At 28.5% G+C, this 21,186-nt stretch overlaps 2 protein-coding genes across 3 annotated transcripts in view; one reads left to right on the top strand and one right to left on the bottom strand.

Moving 5' to 3' along the window:
• Positions 1–2,610: 2,610 nt before the first annotated feature.
• Positions 2,611–12,655, bottom strand: LOC107440429 (eukaryotic translation initiation factor 4E binding protein thor). Its single transcript, XM_016053342.3, has 3 exons — positions 12,082–12,655; positions 7,773–7,934; positions 2,611–3,103 (listed from the first exon to the last, which is right to left on the bottom strand). Exons 1-3 carry the CDS (start codon positions 12,221–12,223, stop codon positions 3,066–3,068), a joined length of 342 nt encoding a protein of 113 aa, XP_015908828.1. The 5' UTR covers positions 12,224–12,655; the 3' UTR covers positions 2,611–3,065.
• An 89-nt stretch (positions 12,656–12,744) lies between these two features.
• LOC107440426 (alpha-2-macroglobulin receptor-associated protein) overlaps positions 12,745–21,186 on the top strand; it is a 13,740-nt gene continuing 5,298 nt past the window's right edge. Inside the window, exons 1-4 of one of the 2 annotated variants that reach the window (XM_016053338.4) lie at positions 12,745–12,906; positions 16,169–16,310; positions 17,574–17,744; positions 19,332–19,433. In XM_016053338.4, the coding sequence (XP_015908824.2) occupies positions 12,745–12,906; positions 16,169–16,310; positions 17,574–17,744; positions 19,332–19,433 (577 nt within the window). Of the gene's footprint in view, positions 12,907–13,224; positions 13,529–16,168; positions 16,311–17,573; positions 17,745–19,331; positions 19,434–21,186 lie in introns of those variants that run through there. The other variant, XM_016053339.4, reaches the window with a different exon arrangement.

The raw sequence follows: 21,186 nt of genomic DNA, 5'->3' as shown, positions 1-21,186 counted from the left end.
AAAGGGAAAACCTGTTTGCACGCTTCAAAACCAGTTTTTGTTTACATTCAAAGCAAAGATGAGAAAAATATTAACGTTTTTGATTTAAGCCTGGTAACTTAGCTAAGTCACAAAATCAAAATTTGACTAGTTGCCCATTTTTAAATACCTTTGACATTTTTTTTTTATAACGGTCAAGAAACGATTAACCTACTATGTCATAGTAGCACAAACTAAAATAGGTCCTCTTTAGCTTGTTGTAAAAAGGTCAAAATTTAGATTGACGATATATTCTGCTCGTAGTTACAAGAAAATGATTTAAGCTTGAGATGATGTAGGGATTTGGTCAAGACAGAAATCCTATCGAAACTTTTTGTTTTTTAAAACAAAAATTAAATTTTTACTTTTACTCATATGAAAGCAAATTAAAAAGCGTAGTAATAGTATAAATTGATCTTTGCGTGCTTAAAAAGATACTACATAACATGAATGATTAAGTTATCATTTCAGTGGGCAGATGTCGACACTCTGCATATATATCATTTAATTTGATTGATTTTTGATTAATTGAGTTTTTCATGTTAACGCATTTCGGAGTTGTTTAAAAAAAACCTTTCGTCACTATAAAACCGAGCCACGATGGCTCAAGTGGTAAAGGCACTAAACTGCCACAATGAAGAACCGGGGTTCGATCCCCAGTGACGTCCTGAAGACCATCCAGCTTCAGATCGACAGATACCAGCATATCTGAAAAATAGAAGCGGCCTGTGCGTAAGGCTAACCACAACCATGCCGTTAGTAGTAAAACTGTTGAGCCCACAATGGACTGTAGTGATTCTACATTATGTCATTACAGAGGAAAAACTGAGAAAGATACTAAATTTGAAGAGATTAGAGAATTAAATGTTTGCTGCAAAGAAAAGGAGAAAAGCGACTCTCAAATTAAATTAAATGTATACAAACATGTGACTGATAGAATAAAATATCTGAATTTTTTTTAAATACTTAATATTTTTTTGTGCATAAGATATTTAAAAAGCTGCCAATTTTATACGAAAATTAATATTATTCAAGTGTAGTGATTATAATATCCCATCAAAAATATCGAAATATAAAAAAAATAGGCGAAAATTAGTCGTGATAACTGCCGGAAAGATTTATAAAACGATAGAATTATCACGTTAAAAAAGGAATACTCAGGTGTGCAATTTGAATTTTCAGCATCATAAAAATATCGGGACTTTAAAAAGTGAATAGCTACAAAANTGAAAAAAAAAAAAAAAAAAAATCGGCGAGTTGCATAGTTTTAGTGCAAATCGGGCGAGCGAAAAAAATATTTATTCAAATGTGGAATTCGAATTTCTCGTTTCTTAATAATATCGTATGAAAATATTAGAATTAAAAAAACTACGTTAAAAAGAGATTAACAAATGCACGATTTGAATTGTGCGTGTCGTAATAATATTGAAAATATAGTGATTTTTCTTTTTCTTTAAAAAAAGTCACTTTCTCAGATTGATCAAATTTTCTCAGTGTTGTTTAAAAAAAAAACACTGAGAAAATTCGTAGTAATAATAGCCGACGAGTACAGAATAGATTTACGATAACATCGACGCAAATCGAGAGCACCAAAAAGGGATTGCTCAAATGTTGCTTGTCATAATAACGAATTTCAAAAACCACGAGAAAATCAATTGCGTTTGCTGCAATTGGAAAAATAAAGATGATCGAGAGCGGTGAAAAGTGATTATTGAAATGCGCGATTTGGAATTTCCATGTCATAATATCATATTAAAAATTAATTCGGTCTAAATGGATCAAGACAAAAAAAGGTGCAAATATATCCCATTGATTAAATAATTTTTCAGTAATAAATCGGAATTCGCAACAAAATTGTTACTCATTAAAATTTAAGTATTGAAAAAAATAAATTGCCTCGGTAGTCCATTCATTTCATCTGAAGTTATGGAATTTTTCTTCTTGAAGTTTCGTTTTTCTTTAATATATATACATAAAAAACATCGTTATTGTGCGTGAACGATAAGTTGGAAGAAAAAAAAAAGAAAAAACGGGTGCTGCTAAAGGGAGAACAAATAACTCATTAACGAGATTACATAGACAACAAAATCTAAATTTTAGATTATAAATTACTGATCAGCGGAAGTACACGAATAAACAGTTCCGAGAATCGCATGTCTGCGTACATATGTAACACATCGTGTTATACTGACACTCAACAAGGACTATGTTAATTCCTGCTAAACTCGCTATATTTCATTTTGAACAGTTGTTCGCGAAAAACAAATATGAAGAATATGTTATGATTTACGTTTTTGGATCATTTTTTCTTTACCTTGGCCAGTAATAATTAGAATGAACTTTTCATTAGATATTTTTTCCCACCACATAACGTGCATATCAAGTTCCTTAGATATCGGTAAATTCGAACGAACTCTACGTTGGCCTAAAGCAGTGGAATTTCAATTTAAGTACTTAATACATTAAAGATTAACAATTTTAAATTTTGTCACGTTCATTTTATTTATTTACAAAATTCGAGCAATTATGCAGAAAAAAAACAGAGTTAACAGTGTAGAAGTGTATTCAATTTAAAAAAGAAATCCAGAGATATCGAACCAGAAAATAATGACTTTTTATTACTATAAAAAGCAATCTCCTTCACATTTGCTAACCTTGGCCATGCAACAAAAACAAATCGTAAGTATATCATAACATCCATTTATAGACTAAAAAAAAAAAAAAAAAAAGAGAGAGAAAAATATCATGGTGGTTCAAATACAAAACATATCATCAAGTCAAAAAAACTGACTTATAACAATTCTGCAAGTAACAAAACCACCCAGTTTATGACTGGGCTGTAAGAGGTACAGAAGTTAACGCAAAACGTTTTGCTTTAACAAAAAACATATCAAGTATAACAAATTTGGCAGATCTCAGCTTGGTTGAGTATAGTGATCCTAAACACAAGACTGGTCTTCCTTACAAACATAAGATGGCTTTTTAGAATGTAACAGAGATAACAATGGCACGGAAAACCCAAGGTCTAAGCTTTTTAAGTTGGAGCGTTACACATCCATTGTAAAGAGGGCATCCTCATGGTTTTCTGAAATAAATACATTGTATAAGATAAAACAAGCTTTAGTAATTTTTTTTATATTAATGGTTTATTACAATATGCAATTCTATCCTGATTCAGATAAACTAATAAAAAGTGGCAAGCAAATTAATTGATATAAAGACATGCTTCTAATTTTTGAATTTGAATATAAATTTTTTTAATAAAATTTGGCTCCAATAATAATAAAGAATATTTTGTCAGAAACAAAGTTGTTTAAAAAAGGTTACTCTTTAATTGTGTATTTATATATCAAAGTATAGCACCAGTAGGAAATACAATCATAGAGCACCATAAAATTCTTTGACTTAGTAGCAATTATAGTAAGGTATTGAAGGAAAATTATTGGATTTTTGAAATTTCAGGAGGAAAAAATAAGTCATGGTTAGTGTGAGAGTAACAGAACATTCAGAAAATTTTCTTTTAATGAATCAATTTGGATCAATTTATAGGATCACTCGTTTCTGTGAAAAAAATAATAACTATGCAACCAGCGTCAAAGTTGTTAAGTGTATACTATACTGCTGTGCAATAGAAAAATTGAAGAATTAAGCAAAAAATTCAAAATCAATATTTATATGTATTTGGTATATTTGTATAAGCTGCATATTGAAATTTTATTTTAGAGTTGACAGCAACATGAAGAAAACAGTTATCATGCAGCTTTTCTTGAAATCTATTCTAAAGCACTTACACACCCCCCCCCTATGTATGACATTATAGAACTTAACATTCTTGATCGCAGGCTTTTATTTCTTCCTCCTTTTCAAACTTTTTATTCTTTCTATACAGAGTGGTAGTAAAACACCTTAATTCTTCAAATGTTGAGCCCCCACTTTGGTAAAATTGCACTGAAATTTCTCTTATATGCATTTTGAATAATATGAGAAAACAAGTTTTTGGATGAAGCAAAGCCTGCTTCTAAAAATTGGAACTAAAGGGGGTTATTTCTTTTTTTATATACTATAACTACACCTTTCTAACTTAAAAAGAAAAGAAAAAAGGTATAAAAAAATTTAAAACATTTGTCAAGATATTATGATACTGCAAAGTTGAACTAAATAATTTTTAAGTTTAATGAATAAAATGATGAAAAAAAAAAAATCAAATTTATTCAATTTAAATATTACTGACATAGTTTTTCCCGAGTTCTATAACCAGGGGTCTGTCCAGGCCGAATTTACTACCGTTTAGCGGTACCTTCACAAATGCAACTTTAGGAAAAACGGTAGTTTCACAAATTCAATTTTAGGAAAAACGGTAGCTTCACAAAATACTTTTTCCTAAAATTTCATTTTTGTATCCCTTAAGAAACGATAAATCCATATTTTTGTGTTGATTCTTTAATATAATTTTTCACAAATTATGTCTAAATTTTCACAAAATAGGTACCTCTCAGAAAAACCTAGACAGACCCCTGATAACACACTTCTGAAAAACTTTATCAGTAATATTTTAAAGTTATATTATAACTTAATGTTCACTAGGGAATATTAAATCATAATACAACTTTTCAACCCTTTCTCTCCACTTAAAAANCAGGAAATATAACCATAGAGCATCAAATTTATTTTGACTTAGTAGCAATTATAATAAAATATTGGAGGAAAATTATTGAATTTTTCAAACTTCCGGAGGAATAAATAAGTCATGGTTTGTGTTAGAGTAAAAGAATGCTTAGAAAATTTTCTTTCTTTTAATTAATCTATTTGATAGGATCACTTGTTTCTGTGAAAAAAATAATAACTATGCAACCAGTGTTACCCGAGATATTATACTGCTGTGCAATAGAAAAGTTGAAGAATGAAGCAAAAAATTCAAAATTAATATTTATATGTATTTGGTATATTTGTATAAGCTACATATTGAAATTTTATTTTAGAGTTGACTGCAACATGAAGAAAATAGTTATCATGCAGCTTTTCTTGAAATCTATTCTACACCTTTCTAACTTAAAAAGAAAAGAAAAAAGGTATAAAAAAAATTTAAAACATTTGTCAAGATATTATGATACTGCAAAGTTGAACTAAATAATTTTTAAGTTTGATGAATAAAATGAAAAAAAAAAATTATTCAATTTAAATATTACTGACATAGATTTTCCCGAGTTCTATAACACACTTCTGAAAAACTTTATCAGTAATATTTTAAAGTTATATTATAATTTAATGTTCACTAGGGAATATTAAATCATAATACAACTTTTCAACCCTTTCTCTCCACTTAAAAAAAATTCTTATTCACCCGCAAAAGATTCTTTTCAACAATGTATGTGAATTACATGTAACATAAGGGGTGCATAAATTAAGTAATAATATTCTTTATTCAAATATAATTAAAACTTAATATTTCCTCTCTCAAAATAATTCTCTCGGGAAACCATACATCATAGGTGACAGTTCTTCCTAATCGATATTCTTAATAGAAGTGCAGAAACACGGACATTGGAATAGCTCTAAAAATTGTCGGTTAAAGCCTTCCAAGCGTCCCAAAATCACATGATGGGAGATGAATCTTCAGAGAAGAAATTAAGCAGCCCCAGGAACATGTTTGCTATCCAAAAACACATTTATTGACATTTCAGAGTGAAAAGACCCTTTGCCATTCTTCATGTTTGATTGGTCTCACAGGCATGATCTTTTTGCAGTTCAAATTAAATTCAAAACCGCAATGATAAGTGGTGGGATATAAATTCCAATGTTCTTCAATCATTCTAATTGCTATGATGGGCCTGAAAATTCGAGATCCGAAATTATCTTCAGAAAATTACTTGCCACCAAAACACGTGGGCTCATTAAAAAAAAAAAAGTTTTTTTTTCTGAAGTTTTAGTTGATTAATTTTGAAGCAAAATCAGATAACTTACCATCGCTCCATATTAATGTTATTCATTTTTAGAGAGCACTGCAAAAACTGATTTCACAAAAAAGATGACTTAGGACAATCAAGCTAATCTACTGCAAGGACAGCCAAACTTAGGGGGCTTTAGCCTTCTCACATTTCATAAATGAAGGGATATAGTCCCTTGAAGATGATAGTTTTTCTCTTAATATTTGTGTAATTAAATTTACAATTAAAAAAATTGACATTTTTTTGTCTGAATTCTAAAAAAATGTCTATACTTCAAGTGAGCTTTAACATGTCCTTGGAGAAAACTGCAAACAAATCACCGCTTACTCATCCCCTCACAGAAGAAATATACTGCCTCACTACTGATGAATGGTAAAAATTCTTGGTTTCAAATGCCACAGCAAACAAAATAAAAAAAGGACAAAAAAACAAACAATGAAACAGAATAAAAAAATATTGTTAAATTAGACAAACCAAATATAGATTCTTTCTGGCTGATTCATTTAAATTTTATTTTGTACTGAAGTAACAGTTTTTACATCGATAGGCTGTTCCATAATGGCTCCTCTTAATAAATATTTCCAGCATCATTATACAAAGTGAACTATGCAAACTAGGGAATGCAAATTATTTAAACCAGAAAGAATGGAAACACCTCGAAACTATGATCAATAACTACTGAATCTAATAATAGCTAAATAGTTAAGATCAAAAACCACTTTATGTGAGAATGGATGAAAAGTTAGATGGCTCTTTCTTGGCATATGATTGTAAAAATGAAAAAAATTATAATCACGTAGAAATAAAAAACATTTTTTCTTTCCAATGCCCACCAGATTGACGCACATTGTTTAGGTATCAATAAGGTACATTTGTTGCTCACCCCTTCAGGGGCATCATATTAGGTGGGCTAACATTGCTCCTACAGTATGGAACAGAGAATAAAAGAAAATCCACACTTTGTCTGGAATTAGAACTCAAGACCTTTCTGATGAGAGGTCAGATTCCTGACCATTACACAGTCTGCTCCACATAAGAAAAAAAAAACATGTTTGAAAAAAGCATTAAGAAGTTTATTTGTGTGTAAATTTATTAATTTTCAATATTTTTTTATTATTATTTATTTAAATGCTACTTCATGAAATGAAAAACAAATGGAACAAGAGGATATGTATATCACAATAGATCAAGAATTTAAAAATATAGCATTTAATTTTAAGAAACCCATTTCCATTTAATAAACTTAGCTAAAATTAATTAGTGAATTATTCTCTAATACACCACATCAAAAAATCCAGATTGCCACAAATCACAAATCCAGACACCACAGATCTTTACAAATTCAAGAATTTTAAGTTTTATTTTTTCTCAAACAATTTGAAAAAAATGCACAAAATCTTTTGCTAATGTGGTTATTCTGCAATATCCTGGAATATATTGCAAAGTACAACAGTTTTAAAAAACAATTAAAAAAGAAGAAAAAATATTATCAGGGTTCATGCTTTATTTCTGAAGAAAAAAATTTCCTTAAAATGCAAGCCATTTATAATGAAAGCATGAAATAACAAAGACTCAATTATAATATATTAATAATGAAGAAATATTGTCTCATTATTAATTCAGAATCATTATCATTTCCATATATTATTAGATGTGAAACAATCTTAAACCTTTTAAGCTTGAAATTCTGTGAAGTACAGAATGGCTAGTTGAATGTTCTGCAGCAGAATAAAAATAAAAGCATAAACTTCTAATTCCTATCTCAAATAAAATAAAAATACAAGGATAAGAATTTGTAATTTTCTTTACCATTCTTTTCCTCAATGCGCTCCACAGTGCCATTTTCCTTTGGTTTCTTATGATTAGGACTAGTAATGCCAGGAATATTCGGCAAATTCTTTGGAGGAGTTCGAGCGATTGGAGAATTCCGCATTTGCATTAAAAATGCTCTATCATAAAAAATTCTAGTACCTATAGAAGAGAGTACATTGTATTTGTTAACATCAATGCAAAAATTTTATACAAATTTTGAAATAAATATATAATTTCAATTTTTTAATTTATTTGCTCAATCAAATTTTAATACATAATATATTAGCTAGAGTAAAAATACATGTATGATAAGTTTATATTACAATTCCTATTTTAAAAGAATACATTGTAAGCAAGTTAAACTAAATTATTTAAGGTTAAACTTTCATTAAGTCACAGTTTTGAATTCCCCCCCCTACCATTTTAAACTAGTAAATTACATGCAAACTCTCTCTTACACACTAAATATTAAAATATGCACAAAAGATAAAAATCTATAAAGGAAAATTGGTAAAGAGGAAAAAAAATCTAAATAACAGATATAAGAAATTTATGCTACGAAATTCATGATCATGGAAAAAGAAAATTAACTATTAAAAAGTATCTAAAAATTATTATGCCAAAATCTTATAAAAATAAAATGAAAATTTTTTTTCTTCAGAGCTTGCACAAAATAAATTTATTTTTAATTCTTCACCACAAACTCTTTTAAAATATTATCGAGGGTCTAGGGTAGGAGTGCACAACATGCGGCCCATCTGCTGTTGATGCGCAGCCCTCGGGAATTTCTGAACGCAATAAAAACATTAATTTTAATTTGGTTTTTGTTTAAACATTGTGAATTTTCTTTAATTAAAATATTTAATTCAAATTTATACTAATCTATAAAATGCATATATTTTTTGCACTTTCATTTTGTAAGCTCCTTTTTTGGTAAGTATTTACATCTATATATATTCGATAAATTAATTATTGTGAAAAATGGAAAAAAGTTTTTTCTAAAAAAAGTATGTTTTTTTTATTTTAAATAAATTCAAATAATTAAAAGTATTTCATTTTCTGCAAATATGTTAAGTTTACTAATAAAAATATTTAGTGCTTACAGCACTAATGTTTACATTAAAATTATCATATTTGCCACCAACATGACTAAATATGTGTGCTGCCCCTTCGTTAATCTACCTGCTGTGCAAAAGTGGCCCTTCATTCAAAAAGGTTGTGAATCCCTAGTCTAGGGCAAAATATTCTCAAGGATAATATTTTACCTAATAAATAAGCTAGATCTAATTTTTTTATTATTTGAATACCAACATATTTATACCAAGGGGGAAAAAACACTTTTAACAGGATCTCATTAATCTTAATTCCTGTCTATTTTAACTTTTTAATAAAATAACTAACTAATATAAAACCCACTCTTAAAATATAGAGTATAATAAGAAAAATAGAATCGGCACCAATAATATGCAAATAGCATCTACAATAGTCTTATAAATAGCATTTAAATCACAATTAAATAATTAATAATAAATGGAAAAAAAAACAGTTGTCACACCTAAAAAAAATTATAATTTCAAAAAAAAAAAAAAAAAAAAAAAAAAAAAAAAAAAAAAAAAAAAANAAAAAAAAAACTGAGGATTTTAGGTGCAATTTTATCTCATCTTATCTAAATTATCTTTTATCTATCTATTATCTATAAGCATATGATTTTGTTTATTAACATAAATTCATAGATAAAAAAATAATTAGAATCCTAGATAACATTTCATAGATAAAAAAGACAAATAATGACCAGAGCATAATAAAAGAGAATTAGGATTAAGACTGATTATAATATTTTGGTGAAGGAAATAACAAAAACAAATTAAGACATAAAGGGCTTATAAAAGGGTGGCTAAAATAGATGGTTTTAATAATTTATATTCTTTATGGCATAAACTAGTGCACAATTTAGCATTTTTTAAACTTCTTTTTCTCGAACTGATTAAATATTTTCTTAACTTGTTAAGTATGAGTACCGGCAAAATAACTAGCAATGATACAATATTTCTCAGATTTATTCAAATAACTTAATTAGAAGAATTTTCTCTCTTTTTTTTAATAAATTAAATTAGCAAAGTTGAAAATGCAGAATCTACTATAAATAATTGCATCATCTGATTGAATAAGAATAGTTGACTTAAGAATAATTTGTTGGGTGTCAGAAAAAACTGTCATAACATTTACTTATCTGCTGTAATCAAAACATTTTTCTATATTAGTCCAAAAAAAAAAACAAAAAAAAAACTATTTAAAATATTAAAACATTGCGCACCATGACAATCAGGTGAGCTGGATTTTTTGATCAATGACCGTGAGTACAAGCTGAGATACAATTGTTAAACAAATTTCAAGTCACTATAAAATTAATGTTAATATAAAAATTTACAGAAAATATATTTATAAGATAAATTTTTTTTAACAGAATGAATTATAAAAGTGTCAGAAATTTCAAATTATTTGCAATTCAGATGGGAGAAGGTACTAGAAAAGAAAAACAAAGCAGTTACACTTAATATTAAAAAATACTAATATTATTACAAATTTTTGCTTAAGTGAAGTTAATTATTATCATGTTATAAATAATAATTTCAATTAATTTATTTAAGTATCAATTCCTCAACTCAACTACTTCAGATAACAAAGGGAAACAAAAATATAATTTATAACTAGTCTTTAAAAACATAAGAATCAATCCCTCAGAAACTTAGCACTTTTCTTACAGTAGGTAAAGGAGAAAATAGAGGACATTTACTTTTAAAGTTTATACCCAAAAATAAAATTAAAATATCAATCTACATTTATACAGGATCTCATCTGAGGAGATTAAAATACTTTAAGAAAATTTAATTTACATCATAAATTTAAATAAAGTAATATCATTTTAAGCTTTTTTTTTCTTTCTCCTCTCAGTAACATATTGAAGAACTTTATCCCATTCTGGAATTTATTTCCCTATTTATCAGGACATGTTCTAGATCAGTGGAGATATTCTAGAAACAGTGGACATGTTCTAGAAACAGTGGACATGTTCTAGAACATGTCCACTGTTCTAGAACATGTCCACTGTTTCTACCCACATAAAAACACTATTTATCTGAAACTTTTTAAATCACTATGAATGAGGTTATGATACAAATTCTGAGTTATTCCTGCAAATAAAAATTCTATTTCAAGACCAAAAAATTCACTAAATATAGGAAATAATGTTTTTATTTATTATTTCTGTTTATTTGAAGGTGGTTAAAGTTAACACTGAAGGAATAAAATTTCATAGTTTTAAAAATTCTATGATATTATTTTAAAATTTCAAATAATACTTTTAACTTATAAGATAATGTAATAAAGATATCAACTAACTATGTCTTGAATAAATAACTTGTTTTACAATAGAAAAAACAGAAACATCCTTTTTTTTACCATTTTAGTTGACTTGAAGAGAATAATTCATTGACTTAATTTATATATATATAAGGATATTTAGTAAAGTTCAAGGTTTATAATTAAGAAAAAAGACAGAATTAAGACTTGAGTAATATCTTTAAAGCAAAGACAAATTGACTAGGTTATTTAAATTTATGAAGTTAACATTTCTAAAACAACTTTTGTATTCAGTACTTTAAAATATTTATTTAATTCTATAAATTGCAAGCAATTAATTTGCATTAAATAAGAATACTTCCGAAGAAATGTTGTTAATAAGAAATTCTATTTTAATTCTAATAGCGTTCAGGGATTGCCACACTTGGATATTAAAACCAAGGGAAACTTGTTAATCAAAACACAGTTAACATTCATTCTAGGTTCAGACGATTTTATGATTTCTGTATATAAAAACCTTTTTGTAAAATCTCGCATCGAAAACTATAATTTACAGTATACTTTTTACCATTTAGAAAAAATGTTGCTAGTGAGAAATTCTAAAATCGTCAACGGATTGCCACCATTAGATACCGAAACCTAAGGAATCGCGAAAAGCGAAACATAGCCAGATAGAGAAGAATTGCAATTTTAGTTTCTAAACAGGTATTCAATTTTCATCATACATATGTTAAGATTTCCACCGTTGCATATGCTTATCACGTATAGGTATCGGCGCCGTAATCCTTTTTTTCCGTAAACATCTGACGCATACCAAAACAAAGTCACATGCTTCAATCAAAACAAAACATATGTCTTTAAATGGACCACAACTTATAATGCCAAAACTAAGCTATTAAAATTTTAAACATAAATAATATTTTTTAAAAAAAATATGAATACAAACCCCCTGGAGTAGTGGAAAAAATGCTCCCACCAGGTGTAGAAGAGTAGTCTATAGGTAATTGAGACGGATCATTAATTACCACTCTACCAGGGATTTCTCGAGTATTGCTAGTTTTCCTTTGAGGGGAATTATTATTCATCATCTTCAATGTATTTACAAAAATATATATAAAAAAATAACAACGAGTAAAAACTTTAAATCATCAACAAAGTATAATTACAAAACGACTCTTGCAATCCTAGAACCACGACGCACAATAACAAATATACACACAAAAAACAAGCGAAATGTGAAGCACGCTACCGCTATTGCCATAGGATAATACAAAATTACGTCATGTAGTTTTCTTTTTTGAAATTAAAATTGTAAATTAAGTGCTATATGTGATTTAATATTATTTAAATATTTTTAAAGCATTTTTTATATGCTTTTATGCTTATAATTCAATTTTATTAGTATTATTTCAGTTTTTCTTTGAGGCATGTTTTTATTTCTGAATCTCACTGTAACTTTAGCTATTATTATTTGTTGCTGTCTGCTTGTCTGCTGCTCAAGAGAGAAATTTGAGACGAAGTGACTGATGTTTATTCACCTTTATATTATACATCTTGGGAATTTATAGGCTAACTTTATTTGTCTTAGTCACACTTTTATGAGCTTAAAATGTCTTTGACTCGTGTTATTATTTTTTTTACTCTGTTCATATTGAGCTATTGTAGTAAATATTCTAAAAAAGCTAACGTTCCCGATTATGATAAACTGCAAACAAAAGATAAACCATTTAGAATTCAAAAAATAAATTTAATCTGGGAAAAAGCCTCTAAAGTGAGTAAGAAATGCGTATTGTTTTTTCTCTGCAGTTTTGTTATTTTAATGAGATATTTTATGCTAAAAGGAATTATTATGTTTTCTCATAATTTGTGATTTATTTACATAAACGGATTTGATGTCTCTGCAAATAAAAAAAAATTTACTACGGAAAATGACTTTGATTTTATTAAAATTGCCGATTGAGACTCCGAACGACGTTTAATTTTTTCTGCGATGCCGGTAATAATTTAAAGCCAATTACTAAGTAGTTCGTATCAATGTCAGAATCTCTTACTACAGGAAATGTATAATTAGAAGGCGTCGTCTGTAAATAAGGAAATAGTTTCTTATCGTAATCAGCGATGGCATAATTACCGAGTCTTGGCAACTTCAACAGTGGTTGACCAGAAATTTAAAAAAGAAAAAAAAATCCCTTCAACTTTATTTGTCTTAGTCATAGTTTTATGAGCTCAAAATGTCTTTGACTCGTGTTATTATTTTTTTTACTCTATTTATATTAAGCTGCTGTAGTAAACATTCTAAAAAAGCTAACGTACCCGATTATGATAAACTGCAAACAATAGATAAACCATTTAGAATTCAAAAAATAAATTTAATGTGGGAAAAAGCCTCCAAAGTGAGTAAGAAATGTGTATTGTTTTTTCTCTGCAGTTTTGTTATTTTAATAAGATATTTTATGTTAAAAGGAATTATTATGTTTTCTCATATTTTGTGATTTATTTACATAGACGGATTTGATGTTTCTGCAAATAAAAAAAAAATTATACAATGAAAAATGACTTTGATTTTATTGAAATTGTTGATTCAGACTCCTAACGACGTTTAATTGGGGAGATTTCCGTATTGTGGTCTGTGGCAGAATAATTGCCAAGTCTTGGAAACTTCCGGGCAGTGGCCCGCAATAAACTAAAAAAACTGAAAGGGACCAACTCGAAAGGTATAACTAGTAGCCACCCCCTGGCAAACATCTGCATAAAAATTTGCAAGTTTAAAATCTATTTGGCATCTTAGCGATGTCAGTATCTCTTACTATAGGAAATGTATAATTCGAAGGCGTCCTCTGTAATTAAGGTAATAGTTCCATATCATGATCAGCGATGGAATAATCGTAGATTCTTGGCAATTTCATCAGTGGTTGACCAGAAATTAAAAAAAAACATTCCTAAAGAGGATCAACTTCCTGGCAGCGGCCCGTGAGAAGGTAAAGAAAACATCACAGAAAGTGACCAACTCGAAACGTAGACTGCCCCAGGCAAATATCTACATGTTTTTTTTTAAAAATTAACTAAATTAAAATTAGTTTAAAATCCATATGGCACCTTGGTAATTGTAGTTGGCACATCAGGTCACAATATAGAAATATCTCTAAATAATTTAACAGATAAAACTGTTATTTAATTAATTGGTCAATTTCGATCATTTTGATTTTTAATATAAGACAAAATAATGGTTAAGTCTTCCAGGCCATAGACGTAGCGTGAGGGGGCGTGTATTTTATTTTTAGAAAATTCTTCGTTTATTTAAGTGTTATGTATATATGCATTTTTATTGTATATATGTATGCATATTTTTATATATAAAACTTATGACATGGTTGAAAAAATGTTGGCAATTACTAACTTTTTTAACTGTGATGACATCTGAGTTTCTGTTTTGTGCACGATTTCGTATTGGTGATTAATAATGATTTATATACTTTTTTCTTTGTCATACCCCTATAAAGAACTAATGCAAAGAATGCTATAACCTTGCTTTTTATATAAATTATTTCAATGCTTGCAGAACATTGAATTACGTGAGATGATTTGCCCAAATTCTCTTAATTTAACTATCAGGGGTCTGTCCAGACATTTTGTAAAATGTCCATTTTTGTAAAATTGTGAAAAAATTACTCATAATTTGTGAATATAGAATAAACGTTAAGTCACATTCTTTCAACCAGGGTCCTGCTTTTGTGAATTTGTGCAAATAAGGTCCTGTTATTGCAAAAAGCTTTTTCACGGAGTGTAAATTAAAGAGTTTAAATTGTAAAAAGATACAAAATTATGCTCAACACTGTAAAATCATAATGAAAAATTTTTTTAAAAAATAAACAGCAATTGCTTGTACTAAATTAGAGATGCAACATACAAATATTTGGTATTTAGCCTATAGTGCTGAATGCAGAATATTCATTTCAGACGAGTAAGGGAAGAAGTGTCTGCCGAAGACAAATCCTAGTTCGTTTACATCTGTCTTTCTCCCTCCCCCTGGGAAGGATTTATTCGATTAACAAAACAATAATGAAGATAAACAAATTTGTGAAGGGTCCGTTTTTATGTAAAGATATTTTGTGTAGGGTCCGTTAACGGACCCAAATCTCTTCTAAACAGACCCTTGACAATGTATGCAAAATAAATTTTAAACATACTGTTTACTTGATAAAAATAAATATTTTTTTGTGGCCATCTGATACATGTAAAAAGTGAATATTTAAAGGCCCAATTTTTTACCCATGTTTTGACTGCATCTCACCAAATCCTAGTGAGGGCTTTTAATAAAGGGAATTTAAACATTTCCCTTTTTAAAAAATTAAAAAAAGGGAGGTGGAAAATGACAAAAGTAGAGGCGTCAATTAAAATAGATTTCTTTTTCATATATATTTATGCTAAATAATTTGTAGTTGAGTGAAAAGAATGATAGATTAATTAGAATTATAGATTAAATTTCTTTCTAATTTATGTGACACAATTAGTATGGATATTTTTTTTAAAAGAGTGTTTTCATTTATGCTTTAAAAATAGACCGGTAAAAAATATAGTATATTTCGCTACACATTTCCCCTGTTGAGGTAACTTTTTTACCATTACCTTTTTTTTCCCAGAGACCCATTTTACCAGTACCTTTTTTTTACGGGATCTTTTTTTTCTTTCCCAGTCTACCAAAAGACAAGTTTTATTTACAAAAATGTAGCTGTGTTGTTAATTTTATTCATTATGCTTATATATATTTTTATTGAGTTAGCTTAAATTTTTTATTTTTTAAAAGCTAAATGTCTAGTTTTAAGTAGGCACTACAATGTTTTAAAATGGAATAAATTTAATAACATTTAATTTAGAAGTGACAGACTTTCTTCTTGAGCACTATAGCCTGTTACAGATCAAAAGGTTGTAGCTCTTAATTTTTTGATTTGTTTAAATCTTACCTGGCATAATAATTTTCCATCAACTCCCTCTCAAGTTTGATCTGTTATCCCTAAAATGTATTTTTATTTTAGAAATTACCTCCTGAGAAGCTAAAATCTTTATACACTGATCTCAAATTTCAAGATAAAGAAGAATTAGCTTGGAAGAAACAAAAAAGTGAAGGCTTAGATAAGAGCGGATTAAAAGAGAGCTTAATTGTTAAAAGCTTCTCTGGTAATATTTATTAAATTATTATTTAAAATTTTTTCCATTTTCTCATTTAATCAATTGTTTTAAGTAAGATTAACAATGTTGACTCTGAGTTAGTACATTTTATTGATATGATTAGTCTTCTTAGGATGCTTTACTGATTATACCCTAGGTAAATCAATGTAAAAAAAGGGGGATTACATGTGTTCATCATAAGTTTACACAAACAATTTCTATATTGAAGCACTAATCCTACAGTTAGTAATAAAAATTTACATTTTCAATGTTATAAAATTTTTCAAATGTAGGAAAAAAAAAAGATTTATAATTTATGCTTTATTTAAATTCTTTAAATCAAATATTATGGTATTACTACAAAAAGAAAAATAAGTTCTAGGGTTCTTCTTTTTTCTAAATTTATATTTTTTATTATTATTTATTTATTTTGTTGATATTTTGCTCCTGATGAGCAAAATATAGTGCGACTTTGAGGAGAACTCCTCCAGACTGAAAGTCTGGGGCTGTTTGCTGCTATGGTAACAGGTGAGAGTACATTTACAGAGATGCCAACTTGCTCCGGACAGCAAATATATATTTTAAAGTGGTAGTTTATCAATTGTAATTCTTGGTTTAATAAATTCAATTTAATGGATTTTTATCCACCACTATTTCTAAATAATTCGTAGGCTTATATCATTCACCACTTTATAGTTCTTATGTCCTGCTGTACCTTTTCAAAAGCAAAAATAGTTAAATATTTGCTTTGTAATTAATTACCGTTTTTGTAAATTATTTTGGCGTGTCCGGAGCAGTTGGTATCTCTGCATTTCTAATGGGGGAGAAATGGAGGAAAGAGGGTGTCGATTGGTTTACTCTCGATGACCTACGCTAAGATTAAGTGATCTTACCTTGATCTTCGAAGTGATCTTACCTTGTAACCATAGTACCCGCCACAACGCGAGACTGGTGTCTGGAGGAGTTCTCCTGAAAGCCGCACTATATATCTAAGAGTAATTCTACAACAGTTCAACTTTTCTAGGAAAGAGCATGCAATGTAATTACAAAATGAAACTTTTGCTCTCAGCTTATGTAATAGCAAGCATTATTTATCAAATAACATTAAAAAGCATAATATACTTTTAAATGTATTTTATTTCGAAGTGTGTGCAAGTGCACCTTATTAACACCCTTGGTAGTAAACTTTTAAAAGAAAACTATTAAACATATTTTAGCTTTAGACAATAATGAAATGTCTAATAGGCTTAAAGATTTTATATTTTCTTTTAGCTATTTTAGAAAAATATAATCTGCAGGATGACTTCAAAGTTCTACAGGATGCAGCTTTGATTTCCAAACCTGTTGTTGAAGAAATGTCTAATGGAGTCTATTATAAAAATGTCTTTAGAGATAAGAAACTGAATAAGCTGTGGTTGAAAGCTGAAAAACAAGGTTTTGCATGTAAGTTTACACTGCACTATATTTGTCGTTTTTTCTTTTACTTTATTTCCCCACTTATTTTTTTAATATTGACAGGGGTCGCATTCCCCCTAAAATTCATAAAATTCCTAAAACTATGTGCAAACCCTAAAATTCCTAAAAATCTGATAAAATTTTGTTGGTGTTCCTAAAAAATTAGAGTTATAGGCTAAATATAAATAAAAAAGCAATAATCTAAAATATAATAATTTAACTACATTAATTAAAACTGTTTTAATTTTGCCACATGGGAATTCTGATCCTGAGATAGGTTTTTCGATAAATAAAGCAATGCTTGATGTGAGTCACCATGAGAATACTATTATGTCTCTTAGACTAATCAAAGATACCATTCGAAATTATGGAGGAGTGTTGAAGATCACCACAACACTATTGAGGGCAGTAAAAGAATCTCAACAATCATATCAAGAATATATTAGAAAAATGATCATGATTCATTTGTTTTTCTCTAACTTCTAATATAAATTGCTGATTTGAAATCTAATAATATCACACAATAGTTTTTCTTAATAAAGTAAGGTAAAGGGTAATAATAAAGTTTTGATTAAGAAGGTAAAAATTAAATAAAAATTCAAGTTGGTGTTAATTTATTTTTTCTCTTGATTTATTCTCACTTTTGCCTGTTCCTGAATTATGCACTTAATTTCTGATAGGTAATATGTAAAGTTGAAATTTCATTTTTACACTTTAGAGATTTCATTCTTAACTTAATAAATTTCAGAGCTTTATTTTATGGCTTGCAATTATTTATGATATGTGTGGATGAATTGTAATAATCTTCTGTTATGTAATAAACTACCGTGTGTTCTGTTTTTATCCTAGCAAAATCATATATTACCCCTAAAATTTACCTAAAACTTTTTGAAAAAAGTTCCTAAAATTACCCTAAAATTTTAAAAAACTTTGCTGCTACCCCTGTATTGAGGACTAATTTTAAAATGCATAGATTGTAATATGTGTAGAGTAATGCAAGCATGAACCAATATTCTTTCAAATCATCACTTAGGATGAATCTCAGACAGCTGCCAACTGTCCACACACCATTAAGTGTGGTAGTTAATGCCCATTAGTGTGGCATTAACTGCCACACTTAGTGATGTCAGGGGTCACAGTTGGTGAATGATTGAGAGCTGATATTATCTAAAAACGATTCTTAGAAAAGAATGTATTATCTATAAAAGAATCTTAAAAAGGAAATGATAAATGTGATTATAATGTTTAAACTTTGTCTTCAAAAAATTTTAATTAAATAGAAAAAATTATTATAATTTTAATAGCTATTTGATAATGGCTATAACATCTGTCACTTTTTGAAAATATTAGTCATAATGCATAATGCAATTCATAATAACTCAGGTATTGATTAATTATTAGGTCAAGTTAATTATGATATGACTATCATCTGGTTAATCATCTATTTATAGTCTACAAATATATTAAACATATTCTGGTTTTTATTAATTATTTTGTTTTTATGTAATGATTAATATCTTTAAGTTTTAAGCATGAATTTATTTTAAAAGTTTCAATTTTTCTTTCTCCTGAAAGCGGAAGAATTGAAAACTTTAAAAGAAGAATTTCAGCATCATCAAGATAAGATAGATCAATATTATCAACTTCTTAATCAGCTCCATACTAAATCTTCTGATGGTATTATATTTCCTTTTCTTTTGTTTATTTTTCTTTAATATTTTTCCATCTAAATCTTGTTGTTTCTCTTATACTTTTTTCTAATATGTTTTTGAGGCTCATATTTTGTTCTTGATTTTAGTGATTTATGTTGAAACAAAGTAAAATATGTAATTATTTTAAAATAGTTTTAATGTGCGGTTTATCCAAATAAATTTATTTGAATCAAATTAAATTGTATTATTATCAATAAAGTTTTAACTTAATTCAATAATTTTATGTTTTTATATCATGATTTTTTACAAATATTTTCTTAAATGTGCAAATGAGTTATAGTCAACTTAATTTATTCAGAGTTGCGGGAGAAGATAAAAGATTAAAATTACTGTATTAAATATTTGAAAAGAAATGAAATAATATTAAAATACATAATTGTATTCAAAAAATATTTCTTAAGAGATACAATATTCCATATGTTTTTTTTATTTTATTTCATACCTCTATCCACTTTAACTTTCAAGTTTCTTCTTTTTGCTTCAAGCTATTATGCTCTAAATTTTGATCTTGTGAGTCATATAAATGCATAATTGTTAATTATCATGTGACAATAGAAAAGTTCTGATTTGGGGAGAAAAAATTATCCTCATGATGATTAAACTAAAATATTCAGAGATTTAGTGCGGACTTGTGAGTATCACTTTTCTGAGATAAAATTTCTGGTGTGAAAAATTGCCTGTTGTGGAAATGTAATGTCATGTTCTGTGGGAAAGATTAAGTTATGCTAATGTAACTAAAATAAGAATACATTGTATTCTTATTTAAAAAAAAATAATATTTCTGCAACAGATCGTTGTGAGCCAAGGGGTCATAGAGGTTAAGGCTTCACAATTTCATGTCTAAGGGCATAATTGTGCTTAGGCTTTCTTTACTTTCCAGAGAATCTGAAGCTGGGTGAGCTATAGGGGGATCGATCCTCAGTTCTTCACAATATCAGTTCAATGCTTTAACCACCAAGCCATCACAACTTATTAAAAGTGAATACATTTTTTAAGACTTTTTTTTCCACCACTTTTGCTTTTATTTTTATTCTGATAAGTTGCTTACCATGTTATTTCATGAAAAATATAGGTATAATGTTAGGAAAATTTTTGAGTATTGCCAGCATTAGACTTCACTGAACTGTTCACTGAAAAAAAGCAAAATACGAGGGTTGTAAATTAAATAGTGGCAACTTAACCTTGAAACTCACAGAAAGGCGGGCATGCACAAATAGGATATGGGAGCAGTGAGGTGGCTCTGTTGTCGATGTGTAGAGTGCAAAAAACAGTCGATCTGCTTAGAAGGGTAGTTGTTGTGTGGCGTTTAAGTGAAGAGTTTCGTTTCCATCGCTGTAAAGCATGTTTTCAAAAGGCTTCATGACGAAAAAAACCAGATGCTTGAACCCATCGTGCTACTGTCCTATACGGTAAAGCATTTTCGCCACAGGCTTCCTCTAATCCTCGATAGTATTCTGTTGCATTTTTGCCATAGACCACCTCAATTTTAAGCCACGACCGCTGATCACCTTTTGAAAACATGCTTTGGAGTGATGGAAACGGAACTCCTCACTTTAACGCCTAACAACAACTACCTTCTAAGCAGATGGACTGTTTTTTGCACTCTACACATCGACAACAGCGCCACCTCACCGCTCCCATATCCATTTTGCGCATGCCCGCCCTTCTGTGAGTTTCAAGGTTAAGTTGCCACTATTTAATTTACAACCCTCGTATTT

The sequence above is a fragment of the Parasteatoda tepidariorum genome, chromosome 6, assembly GCF_043381705.1.
Source record: "Parasteatoda tepidariorum isolate YZ-2023 chromosome 6, CAS_Ptep_4.0, whole genome shotgun sequence".
Taxonomy (NCBI): Eukaryota; Metazoa; Arthropoda; class Arachnida; order Araneae; family Theridiidae; genus Parasteatoda; species Parasteatoda tepidariorum.
This window is presented reverse-complemented; position numbering and strand designations above follow the sequence as displayed.

What these genes read in the sequence shown, in the direction of transcription:
- LOC107440429 (XM_016053342.3), bottom strand. Translation starts at nt 12,223, where the DNA reads ATGATGAATAATAATTCCCCTCAAAGGAAAACTAGCAATACTCGAGAA. An exon ending in TTTTTCCACTACTCCAGGGG is followed by an intron (nt 7,935 to 12,081) that starts GTTTGTATTCAT and finishes TCTCTTCTATAG; the next exon opens with GTACTAGAATTTTTTATGAT. An exon ending in GCGCATTGAGGAAAAGAATG is followed by an intron (nt 3,104 to 7,772) that starts GTAAAGAAAATT and finishes TATTTATTTCAG; the next exon opens with AAAACCATGAGGATGCCCTC.